The 27,961-nt window shown below is 38.4% G+C and overlaps 3 protein-coding genes across 10 annotated transcripts in view; all 3 read right to left on the bottom strand.

Annotated features, from left to right (window-relative positions):
- LOC141941546 (protocadherin Fat 4-like) overlaps window positions 1–1,933 on the bottom strand; it is a 48,415-nt gene extending 46,482 nt beyond the window's left edge. Inside the window, exon 1 of the mRNA XM_074864458.1 lies at window positions 1,847–1,933. The gene's annotated coding sequence lies outside the window, so the exon portion shown is untranslated. The remainder of the gene's footprint in view (window positions 1–1,846) is intronic.
- Window positions 1–26,855, bottom strand: SANBR (SANT and BTB domain regulator of CSR). Of its 3 annotated transcripts, none has more exons than XM_074864477.1 (21): window positions 26,777–26,855; window positions 21,385–21,550; window positions 19,321–19,507; window positions 15,913–16,006; window positions 14,594–14,832; window positions 13,691–13,749; window positions 12,743–12,903; window positions 11,773–11,859; window positions 11,555–11,665; window positions 9,445–9,568; window positions 9,104–9,256; window positions 8,715–8,860; window positions 8,274–8,373; window positions 7,157–7,189; window positions 5,897–5,996; window positions 4,817–4,911; window positions 4,674–4,702; window positions 4,503–4,576; window positions 3,372–3,460; window positions 2,919–3,010; window positions 1–2,047 (listed from the first exon to the last, which is right to left on the bottom strand). In XM_074864477.1, exons 2-21 carry the CDS (start codon window positions 21,532–21,534, stop codon window positions 2,011–2,013), a joined length of 2,160 nt encoding a protein of 719 aa, XP_074720578.1. In that variant the 5' UTR covers window positions 21,535–21,550; window positions 26,777–26,855; the 3' UTR covers window positions 1–2,010. The 3 variants fall into 3 exon arrangements, with proteins under 3 accessions (XP_074720578.1, XP_074720577.1, XP_074720576.1); XM_074864476.1 differs by having other exon boundaries at window positions 4,464–4,576; XM_074864475.1 differs by having other exon boundaries at window positions 4,464–4,576; window positions 5,897–6,044.
- Window positions 26,550–27,961, bottom strand: part of PEX13 (peroxisomal biogenesis factor 13) — an 8,411-nt gene continuing 6,999 nt past the window's right edge. The window contains exons 5-6 of one of the 6 annotated variants that reach the window (XR_012628370.1): window positions 27,256–27,349; window positions 26,550–26,879 (exon numbers count right to left, since the gene is read on the bottom strand). Coding sequence is in view for 3 of the 6 variants with exons in the window: in XM_074864491.1 (XP_074720592.1) it covers window positions 27,859–27,944 (86 nt within the window). In the remaining 3 variants the exon portion in view is untranslated. Of the gene's footprint in view, window positions 26,880–27,053; window positions 27,350–27,383; window positions 27,945–27,961 lie in introns of those variants that run through there. The other 5 variants (XR_012628371.1, XR_012628369.1, XM_074864493.1 and 2 more) reach the window with 5 other exon arrangements.

Genomic DNA, 27,961 nt, shown 5'->3' on the forward strand with positions numbered 1-27,961 from the left:
TTCTTAAATTAATAACATTTATTTCCATTAAACGAAGACAAATTGTCAAAATTAATACAAGATCAAAATTCAAGGTGGTCGGCAAGGGGAAAAAAGATAAGACTGCACATCATGTATGTTGTTTTTATATGCTCCCCAATATTTTTTGAATAAAACAATACTGGCACATAGAACTGGCACTTTCCCACAGGACAAAACCGGCAGAATTTTCTCCCTTCTTTTCTAGTCAGTAGTTCTATGAAAACTAAACACACATACATGCAGCCTGCAACTTTCATAGCAAAGTTTACCATGGGAATTTGGAACAATCCTCTATCAGAAGTCACAAAATTGTAGCAAAACACTTACTCTACTGCATTTTCGTACCCGGTGGATTTTATAATACTTTCTCCTTCAACAAACTACAATCAGTTTTCCAATGTTTACTAGAAGTGCTGAAAACTGCATTACTACGTGCAAACAGGCCTCAGGCATTAATAAAGCCTTAGTTATTTGATACAGATTAAAGCACTCCTGCAAAGTTACCACTCCTGCTCGAGATCAAAGCCATTGAAATCCACAGTTTTGCCTGTTGGTTTCACTGGGCTCCGAATTTGCTATAGCATTGGACAAAACACACAATAAATAAGAATCATTTTTAATTGTTTCAATAAAAATCTTCCACCTTGAAAGCAGTATTTTCAAGTATTGCTATCCTAGTCTCCTAACGCCTACTGGAAATCCTCAAGAAACAAGGCAAACAAAAAAAGCCTGAATGGAGAGAAGAGTGCATTTAAACAATGATCTCCCTCTCCTTACCCCACCCCACCCCCCCACCCAGGATCTTGCTGACTTAATTCCAAACTCACAATTTATTGTACAGCCATGGCCTGGAATAAGCTTTCCCTGAGCGCTCTTTTCTACCTGTTGTGAAAAGTCAGAATGTGGTTACTTGAATTCAGCCATTATTATTGCCATTATTGCCATTTTCTTTGCTAACATGCAACATATTTTCTAGGTGAGTTATTCCATTTTGGTAGCCCTGGATTTTACATGTAGACAAACTTGTATTCTATTGCTCCAAATACAGAACTTGAAAGTGCATCTGACTTCTAAACAGTATTATTCAGGCAGGTTTCAGAAAGTAACTAGACCCAAAAGATCTACATGCACAAGTCTTCATAATAATACATCTCTGCTGAAGGACGCAGAATTAACAGCGTATCTGCCCGGAAATTTAGTGGCATGGCATCATTAAGAGCTAGAACTGCTTTGCATCCTAAGGTCTGGATATCAGAAGGGAACAAAACACTATTGTGCAAGAGGAGTCAGATATGGAACAGGAACGAGTATTAATTTCACAGACAAATAAAGCAAGCGTTTCACGTGCAAGATGCAATGCTGCATCATCACGGCACCTATATCATCTTTGGAGGTCTAGTCTCTACCTGCTACCCACCTTCACACGAATGGGAGTGGTGTGATATATGGAAGGAAGCCTCAAAACTGCATTAAAATTTTGCTTAAACTAGTCTAAGTCACAGGTATAGTCACGGACTTTAAATGCAAATCCCCAGAAGACTGACCTAAAATGTACCATCAAATACTACACAATATAAATACACTAGGTGACTTGTGTTAATGCTGCTGACTGTATTCAGAATTCAGTAGTCTTGCTTTTTCCTTTTCAGTATTTCTAGCATACTAAAAGGCATATTTATGTCTTTCCCCATAAATAAAGTTAGTCTGATAATTTAACTTTGTAGATTTACAAAATATTTTCTATGCAACTTAACACAATAACCTAAAAAAGCAATTCAATTTAAATTTAAGAAATAGTATATTTACAATTAAAATAAGTACAGACCTTATTGGATTTGCATTCATTTATCGCACAAAATAATTTACAAGGCTTAAAGTAATAAATAAGTCACTGGAAAGCTTTCAGAGATGTGCATTCTCTGTACGTCAGAGTGCATTACAGTTTCAGGAAGCAGTAATGAATTCTGGTTAAAGTTTTTTCATGAGTCCTTATGTTGGACGGCCTTGACCAAAACGGGGTTTTGACCTGGATTAAGAACACAGAAGAAACATATGAGCATTATTACTGCTAGAATTTTAATTTATTGTCCAGTCAGCTGTCTAGTACAGTATTTGTTTGAAATTACTTTCATGTTAAGATGTCTTCTGAGAGAAGAGGAAAAAAAAAAAAAAAATCTCGCTCTCAAAAGAAAGTTGCCTTTCTGCCAGGATACCTGTTCCCACAAACTACACATGCATACAACAGCACACAGCCAAAAGAACTGTGATGTCAAAAACCTTCTTTTGAAATCACTAATTCTACAGAAAGTCAGTCACACGCATTTTTTTTTGGACAGAAATAAAACCTGTGAGAAATTCCTCTGACAACATATTTGAAGCTTCCAGCCCATCCCTTAAAAGTTAGTCAGCAACCCTGCTATAAACTTTGGCTCAAGAGGCTCACCTGCTGGCCAGATTATGACCAGTTCTAGACTCTACAACTTCACACCGCGTGCCAGCTTCTCAGTTCATTTTTGTTTTATCCATTTAAGGCGCAGAAGACCAATATGCAGTAATGTAGGTTTTTGGTGTGCAGGGTTTTTTGGTTTTGTTTTTGGAAAGAGACTAAATAATCTTGGCTAACACTTTTCCAGTTATCCATAAGTTTGCAAAAAATTATATTAGAGAAGCAGTCAACATAGAAGCTATAAAGCAGTTCTTCCAGCATGGGTACAAGAGTTTCTTTCTCTTAGCTCTAGTTTAATTTGACAAAGGAAGCTTTCACACCATATATAGTTAACCTGCTGGTAAGGATGCTGAATCAAAAGAAGTGTATCAAATGAGGCGTGTTTTTCTGTAAACACTCACCCCCCCCCACCCTGAAATCCATGCTCTGCTTTTTCTTTTTAAAATCTTACCTGACATTCTTCTCAGCATTGTTTTGACGTGCACTGACCTGCGCCGAGGCCTTTATCTGAGCTTCAAGTCTAGAATAAATGCCTCCTGCATACTGAAATCCAGAAGAAAAAAATCAAGTTTTGACATTATTTCAATGTAATCAGTGACTTTTCATAAAAGTCACTAATATTCAGCAGAACCCATGGCATACATTGTTTTCTTATCACAGGCCAGTACTGAAACCTTTTAAACCCATCCTATTTTCCATGCTCAGTTTTTAAAATAGTACTTCAAGTTCACTGCCTTTAAACTATCCCCAAAAAGTCATGCTTGGAACAAAATGTAGACTGATAAAATTCAGTTCTTTAGCTTAAGTATTGAATAGATGCTATTTTCATTTGTGTTACGGATTTTTGTTAACCGAGGCTCACTTCAATTCTGTAACCATAACATTGTGACAGGACAAATCTTACTTCTTTGCTGTCTTTTGACTTGACTCGATCAATGTCTCCCAGTCTCATTTTTATTAAGTGCCCTGTAATCTCAGACATTCTTCTCTGATCTGTCAGGAATAAGAAAGAATATTTAGAACAGAGGTGTTCCTTGCTACTGAATACAAAGAAAGAAGAATTAGATGCACACTTCAGTGACACTGCTTGTAAAATTAGCATTCTTTTCAGCTCAAATCTTGAACCACCAAGATTCCTAGATCCTGACACATAATGTAGCTTCAGCAGTGTTCCTGGCAGATACCAGAATCAGCCTGAGGCATTACACCGAGATCAAATTCTATGGGAATGGCTTTGAGGCAGAGGTTTTCAAAACAGCAATAATGCACAAGAGTCTCAGAAGAGATTAAAAAAGGCAGAACAAACGAATAGAATTCTGAATATTTTTAGTCAGAAAGACTGGGAAAGAGAGAGATGTGAACATTTAATTCTGCTTATCTACACAGACAATAAATGGCACAAGGATGCCGGAAAAATTATTCCTAGAGTTACACAGTCATCAGATGACGCAACTATAACCTCTGCAGGTTACGTGCTAATGTTTCAAATAAAGAACATAAGCCACACTAACATACACTTATAATGCATTTTTTCTTTTTCTCCTGCAAACTTTGAATTCCTTTCCAATATTTTCCAAGACTGCTGCCTGTTTATTTTTCAATCTGTGTGCAAGACTTCAGTATATAGTTTTATATGGTGGATTTTCTTTCCATTTTCCTACCACAAAACATTTTTTCTCCTGTAGAATAGATGACATTGCTAATAAATGCCAATCAAATCCTAAAGTAACATTTTCAAAAGGAGTTACTAGATGTATGAGTACTTTTGTACAGTTTGGAAGAGTCTGAGATTGATGTGTGGTTTGGGTACAGCTGATTACTAATGATTAGCCTAGACAGAATCTGTTCTTTTCCAAATGAGGAGCAACTATAAAAAACAAACACCAAAAAACCCATTACTATATCTGAGATTAAATTCAACCTAAAGATTTCTAAGTAGGTATATTTTAAGAAAACTAGCTGTTTCTTATACAAAAGAATAGTTTTCTTTGCATACTATTAACTTTATGAAAGCTCAACTCATGCCAGTACAGACCATCTTCTCTTTGAGCATCTTGGTTGAATCTTAGTGACCTTGAGGCATCCCATTTGTTCTGCTGCATACTCACACTGGTTAGAAGAGAAAGACACACACCATGTCATCAGTAACAGTTTACAAAAAGGGATATACTAGAATATGTTCTCAAGGATTTTGAAAATTACTTACATGAATGGAGATGCATCTCGGGAACTTGACTATTGACAAAAGAAAAACACATGAAATACGTTTTAAGATCAAGTCCAAAACTGAAGAGAATTTCTCATTGTTCAACCCAAGCAGAGAGGCTGGTTTCACAGCTATGACTTTACCTTATCAGAAGGCTTCTCCTTCTTCTGAACACTAGGTGAAGAAACCACTTTCTTAGGGTGCTTGGAGGATTTCTTTAATTTCTCCTTTCTCCCTGCTAATTGAGGAAATACCCACTCATACCATCACAGGCACTTGGAATTTCTCAACTACACAGGTACAAAAGAATATTTTCCCTCTATTACTGTACAAACAGAGTAAATGAAAAGGCTGTTTTCTTTTTCTTGGTGTTGCAGGCATGCTAATACACACAGATTACTCAAACACTTTTTTTATGAGAAGTGTACAGGAACTCAAGTACATATTTAAAATGCAGAGTGGTTACATTCAACAGCACAACTTTTCTGTTGTAAAATTAAAAGTGCATATACAAGCTCCATCTTTGACCATATTAATTTAGTCAACAAGCTCTGAGTAGTATCAGACCAAAGAAGTTTAAATTCAGACTCAAAAAATTCTTTTTTTTTTTTTTTTTTTTTAAACAAACCGGTACACTCCAATCCCTTTGAGGCAAGACAAAAAGAACAAAGAACTGCCTGTGTTCAAATGATTTATTAGTAGGGTGGAATGGAGAAGATGCTTTTTGGCTTTCCATGTTCCTAAACCCTTATCATATTAAAAAAAAAATCTTTTCAGTTCATATAGAGCTTGTCTTCAGTGCAGACACAATTCTAGCCATATCCACCAGCCATTCCACTATGTAACCAGCAGAATATTCTGCAAAAAAAAGCATGCAAAAATACAGTCATGTAGCTACTGCCTTTTCTTCCAACATTTATCTATGTGAAACTTCATAAAAGTAATTTGATTACGTTTCCTGCAAAACACACCCTTGATCAACTCTGAGGACATGTCAGACATGAATTGTTGCAGCTTTTCTCATTTGCAAGGGATTTTTTAATGGTACTGAACAGTGGGTTAATTTGTATCTAAACACAGAAAAACTAGAAATAAAATTCAAGTAACATTAGTTTTTAATTTTAAAAATGCCTAATGTGTAAAATTTGCTTACAGAAGAATTCTGCTGCCTTGAATCCCTATCTCTAAATTCCAGGGAGGATGACTGTAGAGACTTGTCGTACCTGGTTTCCTGCATACTTCTTCTTCATCCCCCACTTCATCCTCAGTGACCTCCGAGCCAGTGGTATACTCCTCTTCCTCAGATAACAATGACTGCTGTTTCTGATCAACAGGAGAGGAGTGCCACAGGTTATAAGCGAGGCTTGATTCCTATTAAAATGTATATTATGGTAGCAAATGTCTGGGCTAGCCACATAATCACAGAATACAGGAAACTGCAAGTTTATGGATAGTTCTACTGAGGCTTGCTGCACCTTGCAAACTACTTGAAATTGCCGAAATACTCGGTAATTAAATACCACAAAGCATGTACATCGCAGTGCACTACAAAGACGCACGGATTATGTACACCAGAGCTATCTGCATTAATAACTTATTGGAAGTTGGTCTGCATTATCTGTTTTTTTTGTGAACTCACCCTAACACCTAAAAATTTTTTTTTCCTTCTGTGTCTTGTACATCATCATAAACTATGGGCTCCAACATTGCAACAGATGGTGTCACAGCGCATAGTTCCTAACTGATCAGCACAGAATAATGAAAATATTAAGAAATGTGATGTTTACATTGTTGGAATACACACATCTTTTAAAGTAAGTGATAACGAGCACCTAGTAATCCATGAGAAGCAATGAAGCTTAACATGGACTGTAAATTCAAAAAGTTTAGGAATCACGTTCTTGCAAGAAGAACAGTCTTACTATAGGACACTAGGAACATCAGACTGCAACACAAATCCTCGAGAGTGACAGAGGTAAACTGCTGCTCTCTAGCATTTACAGACAAAAAGAAGAACTCATGTAACGTTCTATGCTGCTGGAAGAATGACTCCCCATTCTCTCCATTTGGCTGAGAAAATCAACTCTGACAAAAGCTTTTTGCAATGAAGCAGCAGCATAACGAAGACATGCAGCATCTCGGGCAAGTCATCAACAAGACACTCAAAAACTCTGATTTTGTTTATTTACATTTCTGTCAGCCTAATGAACTATTAAGAACTGATGCATGCAGTGCTGGTCTATTGTTTGTTGTCATTTATAAAAAGATTTAAAAGGGATTTCTAATTTTTATTCAGGCCTAAGTAGTACTTGACACATACTTTATACTTTCTTGTAAAAAGCATTGCTATACTGCAACCTCCAAATGAAAGCAAAATACATTTTCCGCCAAATTAATTAGAAAATAAGATAAAAATCAAAGCTAGTTCTCTGCCAGCGCAGAAGAGCAAATATTTAAAATTATGAACAAAATATTCTACTAACCAGCTGTAAAGTCCAGTTCTTCAGAGAAAGAAACTGTAGTCACAGAAAGAGAGAGAAAGGCATACAAGTTAAAGAATTAATAATAATTAGAATTTAAAAAATGCAAGTGGAATTCTAAAAAGAGGAGTGGTATGTTATAGTACAGCAACCTCCACTGGCAACTCCTAGAAGGCCTAGTCCCATCTTGAACTATAAATTTTGGTGGGATAAGTAACCTTAAAGAGGTTGTGAACCACTGACCAATTAAATGCAGTGAATTCAAAGTCATGTTTTATTGTGCCTAACCTTAGCACTAAAAATATTTACAGCTGATTTTAATCAAAGAAAGCAGTCCAGGACAGGGTGGCAGTTTTGTACCAAATTTGTTACAGAGATTAAATTGAATAACCTCCCATATTTATTGCGGGAGAGCTTCTGATACTCTGCAGTTCTGATGGAATCAGCAGCACTGGGCTATCATCAGTATCACTGAGCTACCAGAAGTTCCACAATGCGTGCAGAACTTCAAAAACTTGTCTTTGCATGAAAGCACTCCTTAAAACAGAGGTAGTAGAAAGTATCTCTGTTGACTTGACATACACATAGTAACATACACACATCATAGTTCTGGAAAGTAAAATCTTTCACACCTTGGGGGAAAAAACAAACCAAAACAAATCCCCAAAACAGCCAAACCCCCCCAACCAAAACACAACTGGAGTTACTGTTCTTCATTCATGGACTTGCAAAAGTCACGTGAGCATATTCAGATACATCAGCAGACACAACAAAGGCAGCAATTGTTGAAATATTTGCCACGTAATGTATTTTAAAGTGTATAGGATCCTTAAATATCACCAGTTTAAGAATGGGGTGGAAAGCAGAGACATATGGATAATTGCCTCTGATACACAGAAATATTTCCAGCAGACATGGTAAAAGTTTTGCCTTTTCACCAACCAGATATTTTGTACCTATGCTAGCCTATGCTATTCTGCAATGCTCAGCTATGCACTTCCTCCTCCAACAACATACAGGTTTTGTTTTTATTAAAAGTTGTCTAATGAATTCTTCAAAGTACCCTTGTAAGAATACTCATTGTCAGAAAAAAAGGGGAAAAAAACCCATTAGCACTCACAGCATTGATTTCTCCAGTTTTGGGACCCCACGGTGTATTTGGTTCTACCAGCACATCACATTCGATGCCTTTTTCATCACAGAGCCCAATACCAGAATCACTTAAAGAGAAAGATGTGACATAGAAAAAATTTATTTTCGTTCCGCAACTTTAGAATCAGTCTCTCTTTATTCATCACATATCAAGAGAGGACAGACCTCCAAGTCAGCCACATAATATTTTGATAAGAATCCATTAAAATATAAAGATAGGAGTGAATGCTTATGGAGGATGAATGACTAAATGCCTGCTTAAAACATAAAAAGTACTTGTTCTTCTCTTCCCACTTTCCAACTAAACAAAGTTAGCTTTAAAAAGTCCCGTGTCTCATTTTAAAATGGGAGAGAAATCAAACGTAACGTGCACACATGTTATTTCAGTGACGCAATACAATGTTCTTACCTATTCTCATCCTTAGTGAAAGGAACAACAATAACATCTCTATGATGAAGCAGATCATTCAGTATTTTAGTAGTTTGAGATGGCAAAGCATCCCCATCTTTATCTCCTGAAGGTAAATCAACCGTGTGATCCCTCACTTTGCAGCCCTGCGATAGATACATACACACAAAAGATCAAATACTTGAGTTAATGGGAAGAACTGATTTCAGTAAGTACAACAACAGAAGTTCAGCTTTTGACCTCTTGTGTCCCAAGGTCCTACCCTGACTCGGGACACTGCAACGATTTACAATCCTTACTTTGGAAAAAGATCTATTTTCATAACACGCTGTGGCCCCCCTGACATGTGTTATGCTCTTTTAAAATTAAGTGAGTTAGTATTGAAGTACCTTTGGGAGGGTTGTAGGATCAAATCGAAGTACTTTTTGGTTACAACAGGGATACACCCCTGTCCCAGTTGAGCCCAGAGCACTTGCTACACCTGGATAAAGAACTGGCTGCGAATGGTACTGGCAATGGGAGAATTCAGTACACAGGAAAGACTACATGAGAATAAGAAGAGAGATAATGAGAGGTGAGATTAGCTATGGAAATCAAAATTTTGCACTACAAAGAACGTATACCAAGCTTTATTGCCATATATTTTCCAAACTGCTTTAATCCCTGCCTCATCCCCCAGAAGTCACTCACAACAAGCCATCTACACACAAACAAATGAAAATACACTAACTTGGTTACATCTTGAGCAGGCCAACCAATTGACAGTCCCCCAAAGACGCCAATAAACATCCCGCCAAGATTTCAGTTCCTCATGAAGGCCAATTAAGTACTCATGGACTTCCCAGGTTTTGTCTCTGAAAAAGCAAAAGGTCACGTTGCATACAGAGTCATAACTCTGCTTTGATCCTACCACCAGAAAGGTGAGGTGGAAAAGGAGCAGAATACCACATGCTCCACTGGTGAAAAGCCTACAGAAGAGTTTAGAACAGGAAGGATACAATGTGGGACAATTATTATGAAACTCAGACCATGACAGAAGACCCTGTATTCTTTCACAACATCCTAAACTTACTAATAACAAAGAATTACAGCTTGATTCATCTCAAGCAAATGTCTAAGATGCAAATTTATAAGCTAAGATAAATATCAAGCCTTTTGGAAATCAGAAGCATGAAACAGAGGAAAATCCAATACACAGAGAAGAAGAAATCAAAATATGCACATGCAAACAAGTTCAGTCATATTGCAGTTTTCTGTCTTAAAAGTATTATGTTGTGCAACAGAAGCGAAGTACTGCCATTCTATTTTACTTATTTTAAAAGCCAACGTAACATGTTCCTGTGTTATCTGCAACACAACAGCAATCACTCAGTTAAGAATTAAAGGTTGAACAGACCATGTCTTTTCAATGACTATATGTATCTGACAGTTCTAGTCTTAAAATACAGACTTTGTTCCTTCCTAGTGATAAAATGACACGCACCTCTTCCAAATTCAAAGAGGAATACGCAACTTGCTCTGGGGCATGTTATCTTCAGAAAGAGCAGATACTGGTTTTCCACAATTTTAGGCCCTAGTCTGAACTATTTTTTATTATATATATATATATCTGATCTAGACTAAGCAAGAAGTACTTCCAACTGGAAGTTAGTTCTAGGCACTACTAGAGGACCAATAAATATCAACCTATCTTTAAATCATTAAAGATTGGCTTGTATTAGCTCATAAGCCTGAATTCATTAGTGGCCAGCATCACTTCACCTACGGAACGGTAAATGGATTCTGTGTAGAAAAGCAGTCACAACGCAAATAATTAGAATCCAAATAATCCTCTGAGTAATTTTAAAACCCTGCACATTTATATTCTCAGAATTGCATAGCAGCTACATACAGTCATCTTAAGTAAAGTAATACAATTAATGAATTTTACATGGCTAATCCCCAAAGATCCTAGTAAGTCAGAACTGGGTCACAAGATTTGGGTCTAGTTAGACTGTTAGGCAGAACTCAATCCACACCTTGGAATTAGTGGTGGGAGGTAACATTAAATACGTGTTACCTTGGGAGCTGACACTGAATTGTGCTTGGGTGTTCTGAATGAAACAGATCTGATGAGAAAGGTCTCCCCTTACTCAATTCCCACCACCTTCCTTAAAGGGGGCATGTGGGGAGGGATCACTCACTGACCTTGAGAAGAGAATCCAACTGTTCACAAACATGGATCAGGCAGAACTGAACTGAACATTTCTGCTGAATGAATCAGGCATACATACAGAATAGGTCCTGGAAGCTCCTCTGACAAACACTTTACAGCAGAAAAACAACTGGCAAAGTTTATTTATAGTAGTTTTTAAGCAGGCTGAGTATTTGATCTGACAGGATGAAGTCAGTCTAGAAAATACCCTTTAGGATTTCTTTGCTGGCAGAGGTGGATCTATCATTCAATAACAAACCTTGTGGAAATGCAGCCTTTAATTTAATTTTTCATCAACTATACATATCTTAAAACCCTTTGATGAAGGAATTAGCTGAGCATTTTCTATTTAAGGCAGTATAACCCACAACAACCCTCTCCGTAATCGTGGATGTAGTTTTTCCATTTCCATTCAGCAGTGGCAGTGCCGAACCAATTTTGGAAGGACACCATAAACGCGCGCCCCCCGCTTCTTTTTTTTTGGTAGGTAATAGAAGTTGTTGAGATGTTTCATACTGCCTTTCACATATCTATGACTTCATTTTGTAATGTGAGTATCTGATAATTCTTAAACATGTAGTATTTTGTAAAATCGCCCAAAATCATACAGTTGAAGAAACATTTTTAATATATATATATTCACTACCTTATATGAACATAGACAATATTCCCATGCTGATCTATATTGATTTTTCCCGGTACACAAGGAATTCTTCTTTCAGTTTCTTTAGTTAGCAGCTTTTTACATAAACAACACCTAGATTATTAAAAAAACAAAAAGAAAGAAAGTATTGGAGTAAGAGCAGGACTTCAAAACACAGAGACTGTCCTTGCAACTGGAGTAGCAATATAAAAAGACTATACCTGTATAATGTTGCTGCATTTCCCCGAGAATCTGGATTTAGGTACTCTGGATCAAACAGTCTCTCAATCTTCTTGCAGAAAAGTTTACTATTAATGACAGCAACACAGCTTACCCATTAGAAAAAACTGAAAATTGGTTTAGGTATAGTGAGACCGACAATTACATTCTGATGATAAGCAAAGTCACCATGTTTCTTTCAGAATCTAGCTGTTAATGTGATTTTCCTTTAAACTAATCTGTTTGGATAATTGGTTCCTGACCTGGTCATCTCTTATTTTAACACAGATGTGAGGAAAAAGATCCCTTATATTTTTTTCCTTTATTAAACTGCTTGCCAATATAAACTGACAGCTTCTACCTTGACTAAAAGACCTTTTTATTGACAAATACTTTGGTGAAATTACACTCAACTTTTAGAATTAAACTTATAATTTCTTCATCCCTACCGCGTAAATTCCTTTCTTACTTTCACCTTGCTTGTCTGTCAGTCTGCTCTCCAATAATTGGCCCTTGATACTAAGCTGGAGTCCTTATGTATGAAATAGTATTCCATCACAACTATTCAGCCTTCCAGACATCCTAAATTCTATGTCTAAACATCAGAGTTCACAGGACGCTGAAGCCAAACTATTCTCTACGAATTAGGAGCATGTCATCCCATAAAAGGTTTCTTACCCTAATCCTGGCTCTGTGTGAGAATTCATGAATAATTTGTCCATGCCATGCTCCTAGTGGGGCCTTTCCTTTTGCTCGTTTCCTATAAAAAGCTCTTTCCTTTTGCTCATAATTTTAATATAAAATTCTGAAGTCACTTCAGAATGTTCTGTGTTAAAGATACATTGTATGAGAATATAAATTGTATATATATATCCTTCTAACACTTCAAACCCCACGGTGTCTTAGCTGCTCTGAAAAAGAATCCAGAAGCCCAACAGCATTTCAGTAGTGTATTATAGGGCAAAAAGTTACCTCTTAAATTTGTCTCTTTTGTCCTTCAGCTCTTCGACTTCACCGTGTGTGAAGAGATCAGCAATGTGTGTAACAAGATTAGCATTGATACAATTCATGTTACATGGTGTGGCTACAATAGCATTCATATTTTTGTGACAATAATGAATACATTTTTCTACCTAGGAAAAAAAGAAACATTAAAAATGGTTAGGAATTCTACACAAAGCTATCGCAAAAGATGTACTAATTATTTCAAGATATTTGAAGTGTGGTGTTTTGGAACAATTTTAGTTCACCTTAAAAATAAAAAACAAGTCTCACATTTGTCCAAAGGAGACTCTGAATTAACATGACTCTGAGTGAGTTTATGTTCTCCTCCAAAACGCTTCTACAGACCAAAAAACAACTCCACAATGTTTCACCTTCACTAAGTGGTACCTTCTAATTGCTTGTAAAAAGAGAACCACAGTATACATTGTATATAGTATTGCCTGGATCTCACTTTAAACAACTACTTTACTGTGCATTTAATTGTGGGTCACACCAATGACAAAACTGTTGACAAACATTTTAACAAACAAGTCAGTAGATATTACTTATGCAGATCCTAAATTGCAGAAGTGTCATTCACATAAAAAGATATAAAACAAAGATATTCATTGATTTAATAGTCTTTTTTAATAAAACCTATCAGAAGTCAGATAGCAATGTTACTCTAGATCAGTCATCAAAAGGCAAATCCAAGATCCCACTATCACGTTTAGAAATAAATTGATCTAAGTTTTCTTTCATTGAGATTCTGCAAATATTAGATTACTGCGTTGAAAAAGAAAGGTGGTAAAAATCTGAAAATATGCTCATTGATCAGCTGTTTATGTAACAGCCAAAGTGTAAGAAACAAGCTGTTAGACACCTGGTAATTAACTGTGCCCTTATAGCAAAGAGTCTTTCTTTCTTAATACTTACTAATGAATCCATCTTCAAAAACTCAGAAGAAATAAGAATTGATATGACATTTGATGGTTCTAAAAGGCAACAAAAAAAAAAGGGGGGGGTTTACATTAATTCTTTTGATAATTTCACATCACATCCCTCCCTCTGCATATTCAGCATCTGTTTTAAGTATTATTTTACCAGTCAACCTGCCATTCCATCTTTCAGTATGTAAAACATTTTCCATCTTAAGAAAAAAAGTTTTCGTTTATCATTTAGGTGGCCAGAGTACAACTATAACAAACTGGAATTTATAAAAACTGGAAAAGTTGGCTTCATAGGGATACAACAACTAAACAGTTACACAAGAAGATTAACTTCCATCTGTAGCCATCATACCCAGCTGAGATTTTGCTCAACATAACCTTTGCATTACAAGTTATAATTCTATTCTCTAGGTTTGTTTATATTTTTTAAAAATGGTAGCAAAGGCTCATACAAAGATTAAAAACTTGCCTCAAATTCATAAAGGCAAAAGTTTGCAATATTTTCTAAAATTTCTAATCAAACCAATGGGGAACAGAGGGGAAACAAAACAAAACCCAACAATCATTGGTATCTTAAAAGTACCACTCTGTTCTTGTTCAGAAGAGGTCTGAAGCATCTTAATTGAAAAGACTAGATCCCAAAATATGAGAGACCTTTTTCACCGCTTCGACTACTGGGATGTTTCCTCAAAACTGTTAGTGTTGACAAACCAGAGGTATCTGCTACAATGACCAGGGGATCTCTGTTGCAACACTTTTATAACAAATGACAAACTACAGTGCAACAATCAGAAACAAAGAGACTGGGGCTGAAGCACATCCAAAACATTAATCTTCCATTAGTACAGAACATAATGAACCTACAACAAATCTACACGCTTTCTTTTACCTAAAGCAGGCATTTCATCAGCTTCAGAATCTTTAGTGTTCCTTTTAACGTATCTTATCAACCAGTCAAAGATGTGAACGTCACAGTGCACTGAAATGTCCACCTCTTCCCAGCGTTGGGCATCCACTGACAGATATTCAGCAAAGTATTTCATTTCTGAAATCAAAAGATCTCGAGGACACGCAAAATCTTCTTTGAGGTTTTTTGCTTCATCGCACACATGGATCACCATATTTGGCCTCAAAAAGAAAATAAGCCACAAACCAAATTATGACCATTAAGCCAATCAGAACACCAAAACCAATCCACAAAGACCTCATCCCCAAATCTGGATCACACATCACAACACTGATGTCACCAACAGCTTTTCATTAACAGAAGGAAAACAAATTGCAGTTATTAACTATTAATAGAAACTATTCATAGAAACTATTGTCAGATAGCATTGTCAGGTGAAGAACACAGATGCATATCCTCTGACATGTAATCAGTGTGATTTAGAAGGGACCAGAGAAAGAAAATTCTAGCTCCAGTCCCCAGTTTTGTCACCAGTTTGTTATGGGATACTACCTGAATTATGTAGAGAACTCATTTGTTCTCCCTCTTCCATTTCCTTGAAAAAACAGGCAGATACATATGCCTAAGTTACTGAGGCACCAAGGACAATAACAGCATACGATAGCAATTTTCAGCTGTGGAAATTAAAATTGTTTTATTGCGTATTAAAACGTCTACTTCTTCAGTAAAGGTCAAAGCTAGAATCAGTAAATGCTGTCTCTACAGAAAGATAGTTACTATTAAGTTTCAAACAAACACATCATTCTACATGTACTTGTATCATATGGAAAACAGGGGCGTGATAGTATGAAAAACAGTGACATGCATGGCTATTTGAATTTGTAGTAAAGTTTTTCATTTCCACGTTTCATTTGCAGCTTTCTTTTCCCAGTTTTACGTAGGACAAATCTATGTTCGTGGAACCTTTCTTTATTTTAAATTAAGATGTTATTGAGCATCGATCTTGTTTCACTCCTTTTTAAAATCAAGTTATGTTTCCCATTCTCACCACAGCAGCGATCAGTCACTCAGAGGAACACTCTGGGCAGATTTATAAATAAGCTATCCCTATTGCACATATGAAATTCTCAAACCAACCCCTAGTATTTCTTTAGCAATGCAAGGTTTCAAAATTTCTTCCAGCATTTATTTGGATGTTCTCAGCTGGTTTCTTTCTGGTTGTAGAAAAACATGATCAATTTAGACATCTTTCTGCAAATTCTGTAATGCCCTAGATAACAAACACACAAAGATCTTCTTACCCCTGGCTTTCGTCAGTGCTTTCTCCACCCTTATGCACAGGACCTTTCTCAGATTCTGAAGAACAATTCCTTGTGGAGGTTGTGCTGGGCCTTCCTTAAATGTAAGGAAAAAAGGCTGCATTAGAATAAAAATGCCTGGCCTTTTGCTCTTCAGCATCTTGGAAACGCAACTGAAGTACAGCTCTCATGGTGGAGCAACGTTACAAAACTAGCAACAAATCTCCTACCGTAACGGCTACTAAGTAATCCAAATTCCTCCTCTGAATGTCATGCACTGAAAACACAGACCAGCAGCATTGCTGGGTTGCCCAGACACTTGGCTGCAAAGCCGGGTTGGTCCTGTCTCAATAGAGAGCAGTAAGATTCACACAGAGCCTTTAGCATTTCCTTCTGGGAATGCAATTCACTCCTTTAGCTCTCCTTGTCTGCTCTGTGGGATGTGGGTCTTAAGACTGTCACGTCAAAACTTCTGTTTTCGGGAAGCTTTGCTGCCAGGATATCACAACTTGAGACTAACTCCGCTTCTTATCCATAATGTGTTAGCTTTGGAAGTGAGCGGCTTCCAAACAGAAGCGCAGAAGTCTCTTAAAACGTCATTTTGCTAAGTTTTCCAAACACATGGCTTAAAGCATTGGATTATATAAAACAACGCTCAAAGAAAGCAAACCATGCCATTTGTCTAGTCCTAGGGCTACATCATGGAGCTTATTCCAGGAATAAAGGACAGTTGTGCTTCAGTTCAAACAGGTTATCTTGACAAATGCGCAACAAGCAGCGGAACCTGAACACAAAACCCACTGAAGTCACCAAAGCCAGAGAGCTCTGGGTCAGGGGTTAAGACAACCCCAACATTCAGACATCGAATAACTGTTCGGACCGTGATGAATGGATTGCTGCAATTGGAAACTTCAATAATCTTGCTTGTAAGTCAGAAAGATCGTCATCTTTTTTAAATAATGGAAGGGCACAGATCTGTCCTCCACTGATAAAAACCCATAAGGTCATGATTTTCCATGATTGCTCCCCCACTCTCAAGATTTCTAGGAAAACATATCCAGAAGCATCTTCTCCCCCTCGTGTAACCTAAGAGGCTGTACTCTTCTGAAGAAGATTAAGATAGATGTCTTCATCTTATGGCTAAATAGCTGTAACAGACTGACACCAAAAATGATCTGGAAGCTCTACACAGTTCAAAACACAGGAAAGCAATGTTATCACACTGGAGTCAGAAAAACAAAACCCTGTCCAAAGATACAGCCTTGCACAGTTAAGCCTTAGTAAAGCCATATTAGAGGGAACACGGTTAATAAAAGGGGAATATTTAATAGACAGACCCTAGTGAAATGTTGGAAGGGGCTGGGTCAGCCACAGCTTTCAGAGCAGCCATTGCACTGCAGGCAGATCACGCCTGCTAGCATTAAAACAGCCACAGTGGGAGTCCTACATTTTGAATGCAAGGTAAGGTGAGTATCTTAAAGGAAGGACCTGTGGAAAAAAATGACATGGAGGAATTCTGTCTGCAAATATTAAGAAGTTTATTTTGAACACAGTGAAGTTATTTATTAAAGAAAAGGCGATAATGCTAACACAAATATACAACACAGCCAAATTAACAGATGTCTGAATTTCACCATGCACTTCTTGCCCTCTTTTTTTTTTCCCCTTCCCCCCAAAGCTTATAGACTGTTTGACTTCTGAAAGTTAATAACAAATACTTTGGGTAAAAGGCTATCCTAGATGCTTGTTTACTGCCATAATACGCATTCAGAGGGACTTAACAGCAATTTGCCTTATAATTAGCAAGTAATAAATGAGCTTTTCTAACTCAGACAAAACCAGAACCCAGCTCAAAATGAATTTAGTGTGATTGCTTTTTCTTGCTGTTACTCATATCTACAAACAAATCCAAACAGGCTCAAAATTCTTGATCCTAACAATAAGCAGATGTGAATAAATCCACTAGGAAGTAATTAAACAAAAAACATTTACAAATAGGCTCTTCTCAACCCCCAGTTCTGAAATATGTAAGTACCTCACAAATATTAAGAAGGTGCATTCACTCAAGCCTGTGAGGAAAAGATTAATTATCCTAATTTCATATTAACAAATTACACATCAACAGGGAAAGTGATTTATCATTTGTAAAGAAAACAGAGAAAAACTTCAGGCTAGGATCCTGTAGTAGGGAACATTAGGGTACTTAACTCCATTAATACTTATTACATGTATTACACTGTTAAAAAGAACACATGCACTAATTGTCTAAGGAGTTCTGTAAGCAGAGTTAGCTTGTTAACTGACTACTGGGAAGCTACTAATCTTATAAGTAGCCACCCGTGGGTGCAAGAAGCATTTATTCCACATCATGCATGTAACAAGTACGTAATTGAAAGCTGATTGGAAGCATTTTCAGTCTAGATAGTCCATATACAGTTTTCAAATATCATCTCTCACTTAAGAGTTATTAAAAGCATTTTATTGTTGACCTCCAGAAAAGGTCAAACAGTTGATTTTCTTCTGCAAAGAGAACAGTGACTAGAAAGCTGCGGCACTGTGAAAGGCATCGTAACAGAGAACATTTTGTTTAAACGCTTCACCATCTTCTTAATTTTTAACACATAAATTGCTTTGTCAGTACTGAAGCAAGTTTCTCATGGAACACATTTCCCAAGTCCAACAAGGTGCTGAAAACATCTCAGTCTACAGTGAGTATCAGAGAATAACTATCACGCTGTTAATAACAGCTTCTTACAGGAGAAGTACTTAAGGAAACGTTAACAATATTTAATTGTGCTGTGAATGAAATACAACTCTTAAGACTGGTCCTCTTCTGCTAAATTATTACTGGGACACACAATTGACTAAGACACATTTTATGTCATTGCAAGGCTGTCTTGCATCAAAAAGTAGCTACACTACACTCCAACTCCTACGTAGCCATCTTGGCACCGAGCAGCACGGCAAACACAAGGCTTTTAGCTGGGAGAGAAGGGTTTGACCTCAAGGGATCACCTTCTCAGCTTTCTGCAGCTTTTCTACACAAAACTTTCTAGTTATTGTAATAACACAGCTTATTGTAATTGCAAATGGCTGTAGTTTTAACAGTACAACACTGGGGATACCAAACAAGGGAGTAATTCCTCTCCCCAGTCAAAATCCTAAACAGAGGATTCAGTGTAAGGACTTATGCCTTTTGGTAGGACAAGCTATTAAAAATACCCAAAACAAGCATCGATTCTTAAACTAAACTAACTGAAAGTGACTTCATCTATGCGTTATATTAATACTTAACTTTCTTTTTCAATGAACAACTACTACTCCTGGGTGGACTGACCACTCAGGACAGAAAAGCATGCACATACTGATTATAATCAAAGCCAATATATTTCAGAATGACTGAAAACATACCAGTTATAGTAATGGAATCCTGCCCAATAGCAGGCTCCTGAAACTCTGTCTGTGTATCGAGCAAGGAGGATTTGATGTACGTAGCTAAAGTTTCCACAGGACTCCCACCAGCAGCCATCAGGGGATTATACTGGTTGTCAACAGGTGAACTTCCACTGCTTTTTAGTTCATCAAACCTTTTTGCACACTGTCACAAGATTAAATGATAGGACAATGAAGCAGTAGCTTTCAGTACATTTTTAATAACTGTAATTTGAGACGGATATTGTATGTCATATCTTTTGCATGTGAACAGTTACTGATACTAAAGTTATAATGCTTCCTATTTAGTTAGTGGTATCAGGAAAGTACATAAATATACAGTAAAGTAAGTAAGATTTACCATCATTAAATACTCTAACAGAAAGAGAAAAAAATAATATAGAACCTATTTCAACCTTTATTTCCTTAAATCCTGTGATTTTAAGTCTGATCTTCAAAATTGAAAATTACAGAGAGTTTAAATTCTCATTTTTAACTAGTTCTTTTACCATAAAAACATTGCCAAATATTATCAAAAGTAGCTATAGTAATTGGTTCATAATTATTTTTCTTTTACTTTATGAATTCCATTCTAATTTAGCCAAAAAGGGATGGATGATTTCCACCGCAGTTCTATTAATTCCCATTCCTTGTTTTGATGAACTAGAAAGTCTTTCAATTTTGTAAATTTGTAGACACAACGACAATTAGAGTCCTGCGCACAGGTAATTTACACATACAAGTAAAGCTGTTCCATTCTACAGGTGATCCTCCTGTGACACAGCTGTCAGGCTCCATTCAAGCAGCTGTTTTTATTTATTTATTTTGAATTGAGCTAACTGACATTGCTGCATACCACTGGCCCCTTTGGGAGAGGTGCACACAGCAACATCCTTCCAATATTAACATAGTGCCTTGGATTTGTAGCCATGCCAGTCTACTATATACGACAGATACATAAAAGCACAGGTATACATTTACTTAATTGCCTTAAACAGGAACTCTACATATTTGAGACACTTTGTTCTTTTAAAACAATCAGACATGTACTAATCAATCATATTATCTTAATTAATATGAGGAGAGAGCTCACTGATACTTTTATACATATTTTATTTGCTTAATTTACTGTCTGCAAATTGAAAGATAAACAGTAGAGACCCCCCCGCCCCCAGCGCTTTGCCAAGCACTTGAAAGGCAGTAACATTCCACAGAAGCTTCTACTCCCAATCATTCACTTTTACTTTCTAAATACAAGCTTACAATGATGCCTAATAGCAATGCTGTAAATGTGAGCTGACACATTTGATTAAGGTTGCAAGAAAATAGAGACCGCTGGCTTGTTTTCTTCCAGCTTTGCTGAATCACAAGGGCAAAAGTCATTTCCCTCTCTTAGCTTACTTCCCCTCAGAAGTGAAAAATTCAAAATTATTATTAAAAACTTGTCAGCATTTCACCAGGAAATTCAGCAATCCAGAAAGATTAAGTATGTGGAGGTACTAGGTTCTTCCAACTCTACCCCAACCAAAGAAAGAAAAATCCACATCTTGTAGGACCAAGCAAGAGGCAACTGCACTCTTAACTACCTAACGGTGATCTGTAACTCATACTTCCTTCCAATTGTAATGACAAGCATAGAAAGTTATCAGGTTGGTTAGTAAGTATACTGCAATCTACATGAGGTTAGTGGGTACTGCCATCCTTTCCATGAAAATCTTAGCTATGCCATTTGAAATAGGTTAGCCCAACTACTTGTTTATTCCACTTTTTAATTTTTACTTTCCAGTGATTTTTGTTCATTTTCTACATCAGTTCTAATGAAATAAAACGTGGTATGTATGTCTTAATTTCAACGTTCAGGTTTTGTAGAAACAAACAAAAAAATTTTTCAATCTACTGCTCATTTAGCATTTTTGATTCTTTAGGTATAACTTACTCCAGAAAAAAAAAATCCCTTAACTTCAATTTCCCTCCCTCCCCCAAAGATATTTTCTTCTTCACAAAGTACTGCTTAAAGTATACAAATTCTCTTAGTACACTCACCTCTTTGGATGTATATCCTGGAACTAGCCTTGCCACGCTGTCCCAGTTGATAGGCTGAGGAACACCAATTAGAGAACAGAGGATCATATCCAAAACCATTGGATTGTTGTCATACGGAAAGTTATTGTTTTCTGAAAATCCGCGACTCATCTTTGGCTACTTAAGCCTGAAAGAGAAAAACATTATTAGCAAGTCTCACTGCATAGGTTGCTAAAAGTTGGTCTACCTTACCTGCAGCACTCCATAGATTACTAAGGGGAACGTTTAGCACAGTGTTACAGTCAAGTACTCATGCTTTATTTGACAAAATTTATGCATTCATCTCTGCACCCTCAAAACCCTGGGGGGAGAAGCAGATAGGCAAACCACACCAAAACCAACTCGGCAGCAGGCACTACCTGCCATTCCTTTGAGCTGTCTGTTTCCAGGAGGGATTCACACCGCTGAGCCCTTCAATACAAAAACCGGCCTCCCACAATCTCAGAATAAACAGCCTAAGCTACAGAGGCATATTTTAATTTAAATTTACTTACATTCAAACACACTTGTCTGCTTCCCAAAAATTTTCTGCTGCTCAACTTTGGCCTCCTCTTGCTCTGCCTATTTGTCTTGCACACCTGACTTCTATTATATAGGAGCCAACCCAGTGCACCTAGCTAAGGGCCATCAATAATACTTCAGAGCCAGAACACCCCACACCTGGACGTCTTTCAGCTCTCAGCCTCAAGACCTGACTTTTGAGTTGTCCTAAGGCACTCACAACTCCTGATTAGCTGGGATTATCAGGGCCAAAAACCCTTGTTCCTTCAGCTTCAAGATGAACACAGAAAAAAGCATGTAAGGACAGCAGTGAACACCTTCAAAAAATGCACTTCTCCTAATTTGAAAAGTGTTATGTTTTTTTCTTTTTCTTTTTTCCAGCTGAACTTTATGTATAGCACCAGGGAACACAGTAAAGTTCAGAGTACTGTTCTAGCATATGCTGGAAGAAAACTGCATTAATCAAGACTTGAATATTCAAGTAACACAGGGCCAAAGAGCTTAGTAAGGACTCATATTTGGAAAGCACTTTGGACCTCTTCCAAAATACCTTAAAAGGATCACATAAATAACAGAACTTAAGAGTCACATACGGAATTTTGATTTATAAAGCAAGGATTATAAAGAATTTCAGAGAGAATTCACTTAGAAAGTAGCAGATTTAACTGATCACTTGTTACTGAAAGTATACTATGTGTAGATGTTTCTTTTGCATCACCCTCTTTCTAAAAGAAAAGACTCTTGTCCTGGTTTTGGCTAGGATAGAGTTAATTTTCTTCCTAGTAGCTGGTACAGTGCTGGCTGGGGTTAACCCACACAATGCTTAAAATGTACAAAATAGCACTGATTTTGTTTCTGACTCTGGAAGCTATTCCAGCACGTGTTTTGTTTTGTTGGTAGAAAGAGAAATCACAATAGCAGGTAGCTGTAAAGCTTTCATCCTCTCTAAAGAGCAGCTGAATGAAACCATCAGAAAGAACCCACCAAGATAATTGTTAGGTTTCATCTACTCACTCATGAGATTTAAAAAAAAAAAAAAAGCCACAAACAAAATGAAGTCCAACAAAAAAGTCATACCATTTTAGCAATTCCATCTAAATGAAATCTACTGCAAAGCATGCCAAATAGCCAGCTTTAAAGGACAAAGGTCCTTCACAGACAACATGAGCCCAAACTTTCCAGTTGAGATTGATGCTGCTGAGAGAGGTAAAGGGACATCAGTCCCCGCAGTCATCGAGTCCTGAGCCCTCATCCTGAGAGGAGTATCGAGTGGTGTCACCGTGGTAATTCTAATGGTGGAGACTCCTCACTGCCAGGCACAGTCAGTATCACTTATATTTATGCCACTGAATATCTACCATATCTGCTGCTAGCAAAAGAAATAACTGGGCCAGCACAGGCCAGCACCAGTGGCAGACCCGAGTGGTTATAAAATATGAAGCCAGCTTCTTGTGCTACCTTGTACACACGGAGCAGCTGGTTTGAAAATATGTTTGAACAAGAGAAGTAAACGGTGGAGTATTAGAATCCTCCGGTCTTGCACCATAAAATACACTTAACAAAAGTAAAATTACTAACATTGTCTGTATTCCACAAATCACCATTTTAAGGACTAGTTCTATGGTATGATTACACTGAGTAATCAAAGAAAGAAAGAAAGAAAAGCAGTTATTTTGCAACAGTTAGAGTCTATAATTTAAGGGAGGAAGTGTTGAGTACTTTGCTTGTAACAAGTTTATGTACACATCAGCGCTGGGGGCCACGAAGCAACCTGACTGTGAAGGGATGCCAGGTACTCTAACACATAATGACACGTTCAGACAGGATGAAGCCTTTGTCTCTCAAATATTTTTTTATTTACTTATTCTGTACTTTAAAAGACAGTTTTACATATGCTTACTACTGCAGAGATAAATGAAGCAGTCTACTTAATTACAAGCAAACAAGTTAAGTATTTTTATTTCTATTCTGGAAAACGTAGAGGACTCCTCTTTCTGGCTTTATAGATGGTATCTAACATTTGCCTTTTAGTCCTTTAGAAAATCCTGTCATTAGTTAAACACACACAAGGTTCTGTCTCATGCAAGAATGGTGCATGCTGTAAGAAAAGCAACATGAGGCCTGTAATAAATCATATTTTTAAGAGAGAAAAGGCAACTTCTACAGATTCTCTCTGGTTTCTTACTGCAAGTAAAGCTCAAGTTCACTCCTTCCTCAACTATGGGAATCGGAGAAAAAAAGTTTCAGAATTATTTAATTCTGACCAACTGATTGGATACGCACAATATAGACAGATACCTGACGACAGAATTTTTATTAATACTTAGAATTCTAAATCAAGTGGTGTAAAGGATTCCAAGCACTTTAATATTTCATAAAACTGATATGATTTAAAGAGTTAATTCATTATGCAGGAAGTTGGTTTACATTAGGGAAATATTCTGCCTCATTCGAGACGGATTTTTTTTTTAATTTAAAGCAAAGAATCGATCTAGAAATGAAGAATTACTATCCCCTTGCACGTGCATAACCTGCAGGAAAGTAAAAGATGGTGGGATGGGCACGAGGTTTCATGCAGAACCCTTAAACGCAACGAAGTGATGGTGCAGAATGGGGTGGGGGAGAGGAAGAGCACCAACTTCGCCCACATACCAGTCAAAATAAAAATAAAAGTAAGGCATTTCAATAAAAACGGATCCCAGTTTGGGGGGCAAGGTCCTACAGGTGTAAGCAGCCTCCTCGGGCAATGCCGTCCCGGTGGAACCCGCGCTCGGCAGCAGGGATCTCCGCCAGCCCCCCCAACCCTCTCCGCCGGAGAGGTCCCCGCAGCTGCCCGGCACCCCGCCCCGGGCCGCGGGGCTGGAGAGCGGAAGGGAAACCCAGCGCCGGCGCTCCCGGGAGGGCAGGGCAGGGGTTACCTGGCGGGCTCCCAGGCGAGGGGTCGGCGGCGCGGATGGACGGGCGGCGGCTCCTCGAAGCGCAGCGGCCGCCGGAGCGGGCAGCGGGACGGCGGCGGCGCCGCTCCCCTCAGGAGACGAGGTCCGCGCCGGGCGCCTGGCGGAACGGAGCCCGGACGCGGCCGCTCCCGCCGAGGATTCTCGGCAGAGCCGCCCCAGGGCTCCGAGTACGGCGGGACTAGCGGACTGTCCCCGTCCCCACCTGCCGTGCCCGAAGCGCGGGAGACGGGCGCCCTCACACGCCGGCGCCGCCCAGCCCGGCCCCACCCTCCCGGGCTGCGCCGTGAGGGGGGCGGCAGCCGCCAATCAGCGCCGGGAGAGTGATGAGACCCCGCCCCCTCCCGCCGAGAAGAGCCAATGGGATGGCCGGAGGAGGAAGAGGCGGGCGGGGGGTCAGTGCGGGAGCCCCGGCGCGCACCATGTTGCGGCGGCCCCGCCTTGTCGCAGTGCAGCGGCGGCGACAGCGCCCCCTACCCGCCGCGCGCCCGGCGTCCGGTAGCCTGGCAACGCCCCGCCCCGCCTCCGCCGGACGGCGCCGTGACGTCAGGCGGCGCCTCCGCCCCGTCACGCACCACTGACGCAGCCCCGCCCACCGCGGCGGTGGGAGCAGCGCCCCAGCGCGCCGCGGCGGGAACGCAGATGCCATTTCTCTTTTTTTTTTTTTTCTTTCAGTAAAAATCCCCTCTTACAGTCCCCCGTGCCAAAAGGGTAACGTGAAGGGAAAACCTGGGCAGCCTGCGCACGTAATGTTCTTATCACCTGCCCAAATAACACATCAGGCACAAGACTGGTCTGACGCTATAAGCACAGAAAATTAATTAAGCAAGAATTAAGTGTTAAAACACTCTAGTAAAGGCTGCATTGTACCCACAAAAACATGGTGGCCAAGAAGAAAGAGCCTTAACTTAAGCTTTTCCCAGGTTTTCAGCCGATCTAAATATTTGGTACACTTGTACCTCAAAAAGCAGTAACAGAACATCTAATTTAGAGCTAATTACTCCAAATGGCCCGACCACCCGAGCTGTTCAAGGTTCCTCACACCAGAAAAAGTTGTTCTGCGAAGGGTCAGACAGTCTAATCCTGCCATTTCATCACTTGTTCGTTTATTCCCTACCGCACGTCTGCTAAATCCCACTGTGTAACTTCTGTTCCTCCTCAATATTTTGGCAGGAATCACTGAGATAATCACAGATTCAGGCATATTAACCATTTCCTTCCAAAAAAAAACCCCACCCTAAACTCTGGAGTAATGCAATGAGGACAGAGAATGCAAAAAAAAGCACAGAAGAGTTCAGAAAAAGTATGTGAAATCCAAATTCTTCAAGTCAGTATGAGAGCTTCATTTGGGTTTCAGTTAAAAGTAGAAAACACTCCTGATTTCACAACGTCCCACAGCAATCCCTTGAATAAGCTAATGCTGCAATATCGCTATGTTATTATGACACTACGAATGGAAGCTTGATGGTATATTAGAGAACTGGCAACAGTTTTTTAGTTAACCTGTGCTGTTAGGTGGAACTTCATTCCCTTCCTATTCTTTTAAATAAGAAAAAAACCCCAGTATCAGTATTTGAGAAAAAAGAAAAATCAGTATCTCACATTTTACTCCTTTCATAGTCCAGAGACTACACTTCTTCAGTTACCAATAATTCAAAAGATGGAACTAGCTTTTTGCCTTTAAAGCATTTTAATTTCTAAAACCAAAAAATTGCAAAGCTACCCTTTGACAGCTTAAACTGCATCGTTTGCTCAAGTCTTACAATTTTGCGACTATTGTGAAATTTAGGGAACTTTAGTATCTCAAAATAGCATTAAAAATTGTAGATAAGAAAGATCCAGGGGTGCCTGGCGTTGACATGTGCCTATGTTACTAGTTAAACCGGTTACACGGGTACATTTGTTTCAAGGAGAGATTATCTAGCTGCTCAAAGGCAGTGTTCAGTATGCCCACAGAATCCAGGAGACCGATTTATCATCTCAAACCTGCTTCAAATTGGTCTGCAGAAGAACCAGTCCCATGACACAAGGGGGAAAAAAAAATAAAAAATAAAGGTGTATCACCATCTGCGGACACACACAGTTTTGCTACCTGCCATTACAGGCCAAAAATGTCTACCAATCCCAGCACATGGCCACACCTACGTGGATAAAAAAACCTGGAAGGGGCTACTTAAATCATACACTTTCATGTTATTCATGTTTTATAAAATAAGTACAGTTCCGCTACTGCTGTGGACAAGAGTATTTCTACAATGGCATCAAGAAAAATTACTGTGTTGGTTTCTGAGTTTGTACCTCTTCTGGGAAATTTTCCTTACAAACAGATGAAGATTTATAAGAAACTGTTGGGGTTTTTTTTATTTTTGGTATTTACCTCACTAGCAAATTCCACCAAGATTGCCAAATAAGTCAAAACAATCTTACTAGCTCAGATGCAATCTAGTTCCACAGAAGGAAATTTTTTGAACCTGTGGAAAAGAAACAGACAATTTTATTAAGTTCTACCAGACAGAGTATTTTAAATTTATTATTCAGAAACCTGAACAAAACTTCGGATATGTGTATGTTCGTGTACCGCTAGCACCCAGAGAACCAGTCAGAACTGGCATCTGTCATTACTTCGGACAGTATTCAGGCTTAAAATGGTTGGTATACTAAACAGTATCAGTAAAATTAAAGTAAGATTAAACTAAAGCCTTATATAAACAAGTGTCATAGGTCTGTTACAGACTTCTAGGTCTGCTACAGGTATAGAAGTAGTTCCAAAGAATAACATAAAGATAACTTAGTATGTACAGATCTTAAAATAAGAGTCAATTGCCTAATGCGTAAGTTTAGCAATATTTCAACAGCATCTCTTTTCTGATCTCCTCTTCCACATACTGCTGTTGCAGCCACACCTGCTCCTTTTAGTCTTCTCACCTTTCTAAAGTTGTGCAAGTCTTAAGCAGCCTGTCATCCAGCCTCCCCTTTTCAATCAGCATTCATTTAGATGTTTTTTCTGTAGCCTGGTGTATGGGCACAAACAGACCAAAATCATAGGCCTCACATTTTTTCCTGATGCTAGTTCATGCATTAAA

Source organism: Strix uralensis, chromosome 3, assembly GCF_047716275.1.
Source record: "Strix uralensis isolate ZFMK-TIS-50842 chromosome 3, bStrUra1, whole genome shotgun sequence".
NCBI lineage: Eukaryota > Metazoa > Chordata > Aves > Strigiformes > Strigidae > Strix > Strix uralensis.

Coding starts and splice junctions, on each gene's coding strand:
- SANBR (XM_074864475.1), bottom strand. CDS start 21,534: ATGAGTCGCGGATTTTCAGAAAACAATAACTTTCCGTATGACAACAAT. Junction 9,257..9,444: donor CCTGCTCAAGATGTAACCAA/GTTAGTGTATTT, acceptor ATTCTCATGTAG/TCTTTCCTGTGTACTGAATT. Junction 3,011..3,371: donor AGTCAAAAGACAGCAAAGAA/GTAAGATTTGTC, acceptor TCTGGATTTCAG/TATGCAGGAGGCATTTATTC.